The sequence below is a fragment of the Oncorhynchus mykiss genome, chromosome 10 (genome assembly GCF_013265735.2).
Source record: "Oncorhynchus mykiss isolate Arlee chromosome 10, USDA_OmykA_1.1, whole genome shotgun sequence".
NCBI classification, from domain to species: Eukaryota; Metazoa; Chordata; class Actinopteri; order Salmoniformes; family Salmonidae; genus Oncorhynchus; species Oncorhynchus mykiss.
Genome location: NC_048574.1, coordinates 64,410,287 through 64,423,599, shown reverse-complemented (window position 1 = coordinate 64,423,599; position 13,313 = coordinate 64,410,287). Strand labels below are relative to the sequence as shown.

At 43.9% G+C, this 13,313-nt stretch overlaps 1 protein-coding gene across 11 annotated transcripts in view; it reads left to right on the top strand.

Moving 5' to 3' along the window:
• Positions 1-13,313, top strand: part of LOC110533185 (teneurin-3) — a 410,089-nt gene that overhangs the window by 290,988 nt on the left and 105,788 nt on the right. For all 11 annotated transcript variants that reach the window (XM_036933606.1, XM_036933607.1, XM_036933605.1 and 8 more), the window contains 2 exons: positions 8,831-9,045; positions 9,820-10,030. In XM_036933606.1, coding sequence (XP_036789501.1) covers positions 8,831-9,045; positions 9,820-10,030 — 426 coding nt within the window. The remainder of the gene's footprint in view (positions 1-8,830; positions 9,046-9,819; positions 10,031-13,313) is intronic.

Genomic DNA, 13,313 nt, shown 5'->3' with positions numbered 1-13,313 from the left:
AGCAGGCCGTCTCTCTCTCTTTTATTCTCTTTCCCTCTTTTTCTCTCTCTCTTTCTCTCTCCATCATGTCTCTTCCACTCAGCATGTCCCTCCAAACATCCCTCTCCTCTCTCCATCATGTCTCTTCCACTCAGCATGTCCCTCCAAACATCCCTCTCCTCTCTCCATCATGTCTCTTCCACTCACCATGTCCCTCCAAACATCCCTCTCCTCTCTCCATCATGTCTCTTCCACTCACCATGTCCCTCCAAACATCCCTCTCCTCTCTCCATCATGTCTCTTCCACTCACCATGTCCCTCCAAACATCCCTCTCCTCTCTCCATCATGTCTCTTCCACTCACCATGTCCCTCCAAACATCCCTCTTCCCTTTATCCCCGTCTTCTTTATTTTTATGTGGTTGTGTGTTTGGTTAGATAAACAGATATCAGACTGTACAAGGTAACAGTGACCGTCACCACCATTCAGACAACATTCAGACAGACAGATCTCTAACTGAGGTGAACTGAGAGTCTAAAAGCCACTGTGGAGGAGGAGGAAGAGGAGTGGTCATGCTAACATGATAGTATTTACATTAACGTGAGGAAGTAATGAACGCTCTCAATCTAATGAGCTCTTCCAGCCCTCATCATAACCGACTAATTAACACAGCCATGCCGCCACTCAGCACATCACTTCTAATCAATACAAAATCCCTCCCTCCTCTTTTCTCTCCTCCTTCAACTAACCTTGGCCTCCTATCTCTCTTCCTCTTCCTCTCTCTCTGTGTGAGCCGGCGCCATCAACGGTCTGCAGTGACAGCCTATGGCTTTGTTCACTGATGTGAATGAATGGACCACCACAAATAGACATGTGCACAGACACACACACGCTCACACACGCTCACACACACACACACACACACACACACACACACACACACACACACACACACACACACACACACACACAGTGTTAGAAAAGTAAAGTGCATCTAAACATACATGCACACATTGATAAATATATGCTGACTCTCCCTTCACACTCGTCTCAGTGAGTGAGTGTGTGTGTGTGTCTGTTAGTGATGCGCGGGTCAGCTGTTTGTTGACCCGCACCCACCAGCAATTGCTAATAACCCGTCTGCAACCGCCTGACTATCTGTGATAAATAGGAGGCCTGCACCCGACCCTAACCCGCTAATATACAATATGTACTGAACACTTTTGTCCTTTTTGCCTCAGTGGATCGCCGTTAACTTTTTCTGCCCAAGTTCCCAATAACATTTGGCTATCGGCTTATATTTGGCACATGTACAGTTAGGCCGTAAAGTTTAGGTTTACGCCCGAATGCCTGATCAAAATCATGAAAGAAAAACCTCAATGTATCATATAGATATGAATTGCACAAGAATTATCATACGTTTATGGAATTTTTTTATGAATCATTTTCCCTTTGTCCAACCCGCCCACCACCCACACACCCTTCATCCACAAAATACACTGCTCAAAAAAATTAAGGGAACACTAAAATAACACATCCTAGATCTGAATGAATGAAATATTCTTATTAAATACTTTTTTCTTTACAGAGTTGAATGTGCTGACAACAACAACAACAAAAAATGATCAATGGAAATCAAATTTATCAACCCATGGAGGTCACACTCAAAATGAAAGTGGAAAACCACACTACAGGCTGATCCAACTTTGATGTAATGTCCTTAAAACAAGTCAAAATGAGGCTCAGTAGTGTGTGTGGCCTCCACGTGCCTGTATGACCTCCCTACAATGCCTGGGCATGCTCCTGATGAGGTGGCGGATGGTCTCCTGAGGGATCTCCTCCCAGACCTGGACTAAAGCATCCGCCAACTCCTGGACAGTCTGTGGTGCAACGTGGCGTTGGTGGATGGAGCGAGACATGATGTCCCAGATGTGCTCAATTGGATTCAGGTCTGGGGAACGGGCGGGCTAGTCCATAGCATCAATGCCTTCCTCTTGCAGGAACTGCTGACACACTCCAGCCACGTGAGGTCTAGCATTGTCTTGCATTAGGAGGAACCCAGGGCCAACCGCACCAGCATATGGTCTCACAAGGGGTCTGAGGATCTCATCTCATTACCTAATAGCAGTCAGGCTACCTCTGGCGAGCACATGGAGGGCTGTGCGGCCCCCCAAAGAAATGCCACCCCACACCATGACTGACCCACCGCCAAACCAGTCATGCTGGAGGATGTTGCAGGCAGCAGAACATTCTCCACGGCGTCTCCAGACTCTGTCACGTCTGTCACATGTGCTCAGTGTGAATCTGCTTTCATCTGTGAAGAGCACAGGGCGCCAGTGGCGAATTTACCAATCTTGGTGTTCTCTGGCAAATGAAAAACATCCTGCACCTTCTTGCCACAGCTTGCATTGATGTGCCATCCTGGATGAGCTGCACTACCTGAGCCACTTGTGTGGGTTGTAGACTCCGTCTCATGCTACCACTAGAGTGAAAGCACCGCCAGCATTCAAAAGTGACCAAAACATCAGCCAGGAAGTATAGGAACTGAGAAGTGGTCTGTGGTCACCACCTGCAGAACCACTCCTTTATTGGGGGTGTCTTGCTAATTGCCTATAATTTCCACCTGTTGTCTATTCCATTTGCACAACAGCATGTGAAATTTATTGTCAATCAGTGTTGCTTCCTAAGTGGAAAGTTTGATTTCACAGAAGTGTGATTGACTTGGAGTTACATTGTGTTGTTTAAGTGTTCCCTTTATTTTTTTGAGCAATGTATTTCATGAACCTAAACCCACCCTTCATCCACACAATATTTCATGACCCTAAACCCGCCCGCCCCGCGGACACAGGTGTAGGATCTTAGTTTGATCACCCTGTTGCAGGAGAAAATTAAAACTTTACAAATAATTCAAAAACTTGTAGTGTGATTGAGGTTTAAAAAGGTTTAAAAATGTCCACTTTGAAATTTCAGACTTACGAAAAATATATCAACCCCTAAAAAAATGTCCATTAATTATAATCCACATATTAATTCACATTTTCTGTTGCTGCAGCATTAATTTCCTGCTGTAGCAAACTGGCTCAAATTACATCTGTATAATCGCGGGGACTGCGGGTTATGAGTCAACCCACGCATCTTGTGTGTGTGCGTGTGCGCGTGCGTGCGTGCGTGTCCAGTACCTATCTTTGGACTGCATGTTGTTGTTCACCTCTGTGATTGGCAGGTAACCTAAAAGCACTCTCTCTATAAGAGAGTCTACCCAGGGGGAGGAAGAGTAGGAGAGCAATCGCCTTCGTGCACTCACTCACTCACTCACTCACTCTCACCGATGATTGGAAGTGTTGGATTGAGGTGCACTGGGCGAGAGGAAAGGGCTTTGTTGACAGGTCCAGGTGGAGTGAAACAGCAAAGTGTAGAACACAGTGTATTAAAGCTAGAAGACAGTGTAGTTCAGCTAGAAGACAGTGTAGTACAGCTAGAAGACAGTGTAGTACAGCTAGAAGACAGTGTAGTACAGCTAGAAGACAGTGTAGTACAGCTAGAAGACAGTGTAGTACAGCTAGAAGACAGTGTATTAAATCTAGAAGACAGTGTAGTACAGCTAGAAGACAGTGCAGTAAAGCTAGAAGACTGTAGCTAAAATTTCAGAACTAGAACGAAATACTCGTATTACATTCACACAATCTTATACATTCATGATGCACACACACACACACACACACACACACACACACACACACACACACATAGAACTGTGAATAATGTATGGTTTGCCTTATCATTTTAGGAAGACCTTAGCTGTGTTCGAATACCCATACTAACATACTGTATACTACATACTTAATGAGTATATACAACATACTATATACTATTAGTTCACTTTAGTACTGTATAATGTAAAGGAACATTATGCTTTCAGTTGAGCGTACTAGCGATTCGAAGTTGATGCTGTTGCTATGCAACTTCTTGCTAGCTAGTTAGCGTAACAAATTACTAGTTAGACATTTTACGACTTTGGGTGTGTTCTTAAATTCAATGTGGAGTGCCAGAGTGCACTCGTAAATTCAGAGCGTTGTCAGATTGTCCGTTTGTAAATTCAGAGCGTTGTCAGATTGTCCGTTTGTAAATTCAGAGCGTTGTCAGATTGTCCATTTGTAAATTCAGAGCGTTGTCAGATTGTCCGTTTGTAAATTCAGAGCGTTGTCAGATTGTCCGTTTGTAAATTCAGAGCGTTGTCAGATTGTCCATTTGTAAATTCAGAGCGTTGTCAGATTGTCCGTTTGTAAATTCAGAGCGTTGTCAGATTGTCCGTTTGAAAATTCAGAGCGTTGTCAGATTGTCCATTTGTAAATTCAGAGCGTTGTCAGATTGTCCGTTTGTAAATTCAGAGCGTTGTCAGATTGTCCATTTGAAAATTCAGAGCGTTGTCAGATTGTCCATTTGTAAATTCAGAGCGTTGTCAGATTGTCCGTTTGTAAATTCAGAGCGTTGTCAGATTGTCCATTTGAAAATTCAAAGCGTTGTCAGATTGTCCGTTTGTAAATTCAGAGCGTTGTCAGATTGTCCGTTTGTAAATTCAGAGCGTTTGGCTCTCGGTGCGCGCACTGGACACTTGGGCTGAGGAGTAGGGTTGATTTGAGCGTTCTGACCTTACAACGGCTGTCAAGCACCCAAGCTAACGTTGGATAGCTTGCTAGCTACTTCCAGACACAAATGAGACCACTTTGACCATTTTACTCGCCCTAGCAGAGCTGGTTAGGCAGTTTTCATGTTATCCAGAGCGTTTGGTGACTGTTTAGGCTTTTTTGCCGATGTTAACTGACATCGGGCATATTCAATGGGTGTTGAGCGCTGGTAAATTCGTCATTCTGTACTCTGGTACACTCAGACAATAGCCAGAGCGAATTTACGAAAGCACCCGAATGTCCATTGAGAACGCACACCGACTATACTATACCATTTAGCTGAGCTAAGAATGATGGGAATAATCAAGTCAATAGACGTTGGGTAGTTAGACAGCCTATAGTTAATATACTGTCAAGTTTGATGTATAAGTAGCCAACTAACGCTAGGTAGCTAGCTAACACACTGGTACATACTGCTGTAATAATATGCTGTGTGGTTCGTAAATACAGCGTAGCTAACAAATTGTCGGCCAACATAACGTGGATGGTAACTTATTTGAAAAGTCATTACTTTATTACATTGCTCAACATTTTCTTAACATTTGTCATAATTAGTTAAATCAATGAATTTGTATCCGCTCTCGTCGGACTTCTGCTGCATATTTTCCTCTATTTTCTTAAAATCTGAAAACAATGTGAAGCCATTCCCATTTCCTACGGAATTGCATTATAGTCCCCAAACGGAAATCGTGTCCTATGCGTGTATACTTCGTATTTTGGCGAATTTAGTACGACATCCGGGAACTTTCAGCATACTAACTATATCCATACTATGACCAATAAGCATACTATTTACTCAATCACCTCACAAATAGTGCGGTTAGTATGAGTATTCGAACACAGCTCTTGTCTTCCACCATGGCATCATGTTCAATCTGATCTGTGTATGTCATGTCATCTGATCTGTGTATGTCATCTGATCTGTGTATGTCATCTGATCTGTGTATGTCATCTGATCTGTGTATGTCATCTGATCTGTGTATGTCATCTGATCTGTGTATGTCATCTGATCTGTGTATGTCATCTGATCTGTGTAGTTCATCTGATCTGTGTATGTCATCTGATCTGTGTATGTCATCTGATCTGTGTATGTCATTTGATCTGTGTAGTTCATCTGATCTGTGTATGTGAACTGATCAGTGTATGTATAGCTGTCAGAGCTGGTGGTGTCTAGCCTGAGCTGAAGCTGCTGCATTATTATCACACAGTAGTAATGGCATAGGGCCAACCACACACACACACATACTGTACGCACACACACACAAACACCAGTGACTCTTTCTCCTTGTTCATCCTTGTCCTTGTTGATGCACCACATAACCCTGATCAACCACATGATCAAGAGAGAGGCTTTCTCTACTTCTGTGTTGGTCTAGTTCTATCAGTGATGTTTCAACAATTAAGAGCCGTTAATACAGATTACTGTTTGATTACTAGCAGTAATCTGACTCCCGACAACACTCAGTACATTGGCCACACTGTTGAGCCATAGTGCATTATAACAGAGAGAGAGCCAGCTGCTCTAAGAAAGCAGTTTTTTTCCGAAGTGGTTGATTGAATATGCATCTACTGTTGCACACAAGAAAATGTTATGTTGACGGATAGTTCGTTTTTCTAAAGACTTAAGTGAATCATGTTTTTCAAGTGGTTGTCCGTGTGTGTTTGTGGGGCTTAGTGTGATGATAAATAGATGCTCATCTTTTTCTCATGTAGGGTGGACTGGAGAGTTCAATACACAGCATGATATTGATTGTGTTACTATTCAAACACATCTCATCTTTACTGCTTGAGGGCAGCAGCATCTCATACATACCGTAGAACTTTGCCATTTAATTTAAAGTTTTACCGTATGAGGTCCTTTTTTTACCCTAGCTCACAGAGAGAGAGAGAGCGTTAGAGCGAGAGAGCGCAAGAGGGGAAGGGGAAAGATAGCGACAGAGAGAGAGCGAGAGAGAGAGACCAGTGTTTCACTAGCAAGCAGCATTTTGTGTCTAATTGCTTCTTCGGACAGTGGAAATGGCCCTTTGTAAGCATGTACTACATCACACATTCTCTCTCTCTCTGGCGTTATGAATCTCACAGGTCCCCTGAACCACTCACACATACACCACAGGTCCCCTGAACCACTCACACATACACCACAGGTCCCCTGAACCACTTCTGCAATAATTAATGGATTATTAACAACAGCTGCTGTCCATTAGTAACCGTAGCAGACCAGTCGATTCCCCCGTGACCGCCATGATTCCCTTCGGAGGTAGCCTATAGCTCTCTCTCACAAACAAACACACACACTGTGTTACTGTGTGGATGATAATGTGTCCAACTCATGCTTATGTATTTGTAGGGGTGTTGTGTGTATGGTGATGGGTTATGTCTATATGAGTTGTATTTCCTAAAATAATAGTCCTCCCGGATCCTTATGGGATAAGATATAATATTACTGGAAATTACTGGTAAAGTGTGTGACCGTGAGTCAGGGTTCGTTAATGTGGTGGTGACAAAGACTGAAATGGGGTGTCTGGACTATAGAAATAAAATAACTAGAACATTTACCATTGACTTATATTTCTGTGGTTGTAACATTAGCAGGTGTTTGGCACTAGTGTGTTACAGTAGCTACATTACAACGACCATAACACAGTACAAACAGACCTGAGACCAGGCTACTGTTCTGCCTACTGCCTCATTACAACAACCATAATACAGTACAATCAGACCTTAGACCAGGCTACTGTTCTGCCTACTGCCTCATTACAATGACCTTAACACAGTACAATCAGACCTGAGACCAGGCTACTGTTCTGCCTACTGCCTCATTACAATGACCTTAACACAGTACAATCAGACCTTACACCAGGCTACTGTTCTGCCTACTGCCTCATTACAACGACCATAACACAGTACAATCAGACCTGAGACCAGGCTACTGTTCTGCCTACTGCCTCATTACAACGACCTTAACACAGTACAATCAGTCCTTAGACCAGGCTACTGTTCTGCCTACTGCCTCATTACAACGACCTTAACACAGTACAATCAGACCTTAGACCAGGCTACTGTTCTGCCTACTGCCTCATTACAACGACCATAGCACAGTACAAACAGACCTTAGACCAGGCTACTGTTCTGCCTACTGCCTCATTACAACGACCATAGCACAGTACAAACACACCTGACAACAGGCTATTGTCTCATTACAACATTACTGTAGCAGTCGAGTGCCTCATTACAACATTACTCTAGCAGCCTAGTGCCTCATTACAACATTACTGTAGCAGCCTAGTGCCTCATTACAACATTACTGTTGCAGTCTAGTGCCTCATTACAACATTACTGTAGCAGTCTAGTGCCTCATTACAGCATTACTGTAGCAGCCTAGTGCCTCATTACAACATTACTGTTGCAGTCTAGTGCTTCATTACAACATTACTGTAGCAGCCTAGTACCTCATTACAACATTACTCTAGCAGCCTAGTGCCTCATTACAACATTACTGTAGCAGCCTAGTGCCTCATTACAACATTACTGTTGCAGTCTAGTGCCTCATTACAACATTACTGTAGCAGCCTAGTGCCTCATTACAACATTACTCTAGCAGCCTAGTGCCTCATTACAACATTACTGTAACAGCCTAGTGCCTCATTACAACATTACTGTTGCAGTCTAGTGCCTCATTACAACATTACTGTAGCAGCCTAGTGCCTCATTACAACATTACTGTAGCAGCCTAGTGCCTCTTTACAACATTACTGTAACAGCCTAGTGCCTCATTACAACATTACTGTTGCAGTCTAGTGCCTCATTACAACATTACTGTAACAGCCTAGTGCCTCATTACAACATTACTGTTGCAGTCTAGTGCCTCATTACAACATTACTGTAACAGCCTCAGGAAACAGTTATTATGCATGGTTGTTATGAGGATTACCATCTTAATCTGATGGCTGAATGCAGGCTTCCGCTAACAATCTAAACAGCTGTATTCAAATGCATAGTGATGATGCCTTCCTCCATTCACTTTCATCATTACAAGTGCATACTACTTCATCATGTTGTCCTAAACTGGAACCATATTTCTGTCATTCAGCATGCTAATTTAATCCCTCTTTTCTCCCCCTCCCTTTCTCTTCTCCCTCCCCTCCCCCTCTCTCTCCCTCTATCTAGGTAAACTAGGGGTGTTCCTCCAGGAGAACAACACCATAGACACGGGGGAGGTGGATGTGGGGCGCAGGGCCGTTCAGGAAGTCCCACCAGGGATCTTCTGGCGCTCCCAGCTCTACATTGACCAGCCCCAGTTCCTCAAGTTCAACATCTCAGTGCAGAGGGATGCGTTGGTGGGGGTCTACGGCAGGAAGGGCCTGCCCCCCTCGCATACACAGGTAGGAAGGGATCCAATGTCCCTCCCCTCCAATGAGCTTTGAGAGGGAGGCAACACATTGAGGAATCAAGCATGGGAGTCATCAAGGATTTGAAGGCTAGTTAAGTTTTCAAACAGGGCCAATGTATCATCTTTAACAATGGCAGACATATTCCTCAAGGGTACGGCAGAGACACTCCGTGCAGCCTCTAAATGAAGCACACACACACACACACACACACAATCCAAATGAAGCTGCTAAAGCCTAATAGAGGTAATTGGCAACAAAGTTATTCTCAACGCTGCGCGTCGATACCCCAGAGTGGAGCGTGAGCGTTAGCAGGCGCCGTGGCATTATTTGCTCTGTGTGGTAATCAATATGTTTCTTTAAGACGTTGGAGAGGACATAATGAGGGGATATTGACGGACATGTTGGATGAAGGCTGAGGAACAGACAGGGAATTAAGTAGTGGTCATTTTTCAGGTTTGGTCTCTGTGGATGGTGTGTGTGTCCGTGTCAGGAATGAATATTTTTCTCTTTTTGGGGAGAAAAGCATTCTTTCCACGAAGGACTCATTAGCAGAGATGGGGAAAATGTTAATAGAATCAATGTTTATGGCCACTGTGAGATATAAAACATTTATGGCCAGAAATTAAAGGAAAAATGTTCCAAGTCATCCGAGGCCAAACGTTAGTTCAAGCGTTAGTGTTGAAGGACTAGAAACAGATGAAATGGAGTCTCATATTGTGTGTGTGTGTGTGTGTGTGTGTGTGTGTGTGTGTGTGTGTTGTCCAGTATGACTTTGTGGAGCTGCTGGATGGCAGTCGCCTGATCACCAAGGAGAAGCGCGGGCTGGTGGAGGTGGAGGGCGTGTCTAGGCGGGCGCGCTCGGTGAGCGTGCACGAAGCGGGCTTCATCCAGTACCTGGACTCTGGCATCTGGCACATGGCCTTCTACAACGACGGGAAGAACTCAGAACAGGTCTCCTACAACACCATCGTCATAGGTCAGTGTGTGTGTGTGTCTCCAGCGTGCGTCAGCTCTGCGTAATGTGTGGCCTCTCAGTAAGTGGCTGGAGAGTTGAGGCCCTACATCAAAGCACAGCACACGCTCCTTAGTGTCCTGTTCTCTCTCCCTCATTCTCTCTATCTATTTCTCCCTGTCTCTCTTCCTCCCTCTTTGTCTCTCTCTCTATCTATCTCTCTCTCTCTCCCTCTTTCTTTCTCTCTCTCTCTATCTATCTATTTATCCCTGTCTCTCGCTCTCCCTCTATCTATCTCTCTCATTATCTCTTTCTCTCTCTCTCCCTCTTCCTCTCTCGCTCTCACTCTCTCTCCCTCTTTCTTTCTCTCTTTCTTTCTCTCTCTCTCCTGCTCTTTCTCTCTCTCCCGCTCTCTCTCTCTTTCTTCCTCTCTCTCCCTCTTTCTCTCTCTCTTGCTCTATCTCTCTCTCTCTCTCTCTCCCTCCCTCCCTCTCTTCCCACCTTCCAAAGAACAGGGTAGAAGGTTGACTGCCTTAATCAAAACACTCTCTCGCCATCTCTGTTATAATGGAAATATAAATGTATTGTTTGTCCATCCATTGTACGAACGCTATAAAGGTTGGACATGCCCCTGCAATAAGCACCAGAGATGGTGAAGGGTTGTGGGAGGGTTGTGTGGGCGTTGTGGCAAACGTTTGACCTGACTTAATATCTTGTGTATTGCATTTCCACATCTCTCTGTTGATTTGGAAACGTCTGAAACGCTACCTCTTTAAAGAGTACCTTAAATAATCCCACAGCACAGCATCAACAGATTACACACACACACACACACACACACACACACACACACACACACACACACACACACACACACACCAGCTCTCAACCTTTAGCTATATTGAGAAGTCCTGTTTGGCAGTACATGGATCTAGCGTGTTGGCTTGATATTTACTGAACCACGCTATGACATGCCTGGTACAACTTCTGAGAAATCATTTCAATACCTTAATTCCCTCTCCTAACCTGTTTCATGTACCCAAAAGAGATAGAGACAGGGAGGAGGAGGGAGGGCTGAAAAGCATGGTGATTTTGGCCCGATGGTGAAGAAGACAGAATGATTGGGGGAAGAGCGTGATAGAGAGAGAGACAGGAAGAGATGGTAGAAGGCTGGTAATATTGGCCTGATAATGTGGAGGAGAGAGGGATAGAAAGAGATTTAGAGAGAGATAGAAGGAGAGAGATGGTAGAAGGCTGGTGGCCTGATACTGTGGAGGAGAGAGGGATAGAAAGAGATTTAGAGAGTGATAGAAGGAGAGAGATGGTAGAAGGCTGGTAATATTGGCCTGATACTGTGGAGGAGAGAGGGATAGAAAGAGATTTAGAGAGTGATAGAAGGAGAGAGATGGTAGAAGGCTGGTAAAATTGGCCTGATACTGTGGAGGAGAGAAGGATAGAAAGAGATTTAGAGAGAGATAGAAGGAGAGAGATGGTAAAAGGCTGGTAATATTCTGTCTGTCTTGTACAGTGCCTTGCGAAAGTATTCGGCCCCCTTGAATTTTGCGACCTTTTGCCACATTTCAGGCTTCAAACATAAAGATATAAAACTGTATTTTTTTGTGAAGAATCAACAACAAGTGGGACACATTTATTGGATATTTCAAACTTTTTTAACAAATCAAAAACTGAAAAATTGGGCGTGCAAAATTATTCAGCCCCTTTACTTTCAGTGCAGCAAACTCTCTCCAGAAGTTCAGTGAGGATCTCTGAATGATCCAATGTTGACCTAAATGACTAATGATGATAAATACAATCCACCTGTGTGTAATCAAGTCTCCGTATCAATGCACTTGCACTGTGATAGTCTCAGAGGTCCGTTAAAAGCGCAGAGAGCATCATGAAGAACAAGGAACACACCAGGCAGGTCCGAGATACTGTTGTGAAGAAGTTTAAAGCCGGATTTGGATACAAAAAGATTTCCCAAGCTTTAAACATCCCAAGGAGCACTGTGCAAGTGATAATATTGAAATGGAAGGAGTATCAGACCACTGCAAATCTACCAAGACCTGGCCGTCCCTCTAAACTTTCAGCTCATACAAGGAGAAGACTGATCAGAGATGCAGCCAAGAGGCCCATGATCACTCTGGATGAACTGCAGACATCTACAGCTGAGGTGGGAGACTCTGTCCATAGGACAACAATCAGTCATATATTGCACAAATCTGGCCTTTATGGAAGAGTGGCAAGAAGAAAGCCATTTCTTAAAGATATCCATAAAAAGTGTCATTTAAAGTTTGCCACAAGCCACCTGGGAGACACACCAAACATGTGGAAGAAGGTGCTCTGGTCAGATGAAACCAAAATTGAACTTTTTGGCAACAATGCAAAACGTTATGTTTGGCGTAAAAGCAACACAGCTGAACACACCATCCCCACTGTCAAACATGGTGGTGGCAACATCATGGTTTGGGCCTGCTTTTCTTCAGCAGGGACAGGGAAGATGGTTAAAACTGATGGGAAGATGGATGGAGCCAAATACAGGACCATTCTGGTTGAAAACCTGATGGAGTCTGCAAAAGACCTGAGACTGGGACGGAGATTTGTCTTCCAACAAGACAATGATCCAAAACATAAAGCAAAATCTACAATGGAATGGTTCAAAAATAAAAATATCCAGGTGTTAGAGTGGCCAAGTCAAAGTCCAGACCTGAATCCAATCGAGAATCTGTGGAAAGAACTGAAAACTGCTGTTCACAAATGCTCTCCATCCAACCTCACTGAGCTCAAGCTGTTTTGCAAGGAGGAATGGGAAAAAATTTAAGTCTCTCAATGTGCAAAACTGATAGAGACATACCCCAAGCGACTTACAGCTGTAATCGCAGCAAAAGGTGGCGCTACAAAGTATTAACTTAAGGGGGCTGAATAATTTTGCACGCCCAATTTTTCAGTTTTTGATTTGTTAAAAAAGTTTGAAATATCCAATAAATGTCGTTCCACTTCATGATTGTGTCCCACTTGTTGTTGATTCTTCACAAAAAAATACAGTTTTATATCTTTATGTTTGAAGCCTGAAATGTGGCAAAAGGTCGCAAAGTTCAAGGGGGCCGAATACTTTCGCATGGCACTGTAGCTACAGAGGAGTGCTGGGAGTGTGAGCTGGATGATTGGTGGTAACAAGGTGTTGATTGGTGGGTTACGGCAAGCAAAGAGACCCAGTTTGTCTCAATCAGGCATATGGGGGTGGTGGTGATTAAAGCATAGAGTCAGGGAGAGGGTGTGTGTGCGTACGTGTGTGGTACTTTGGTCT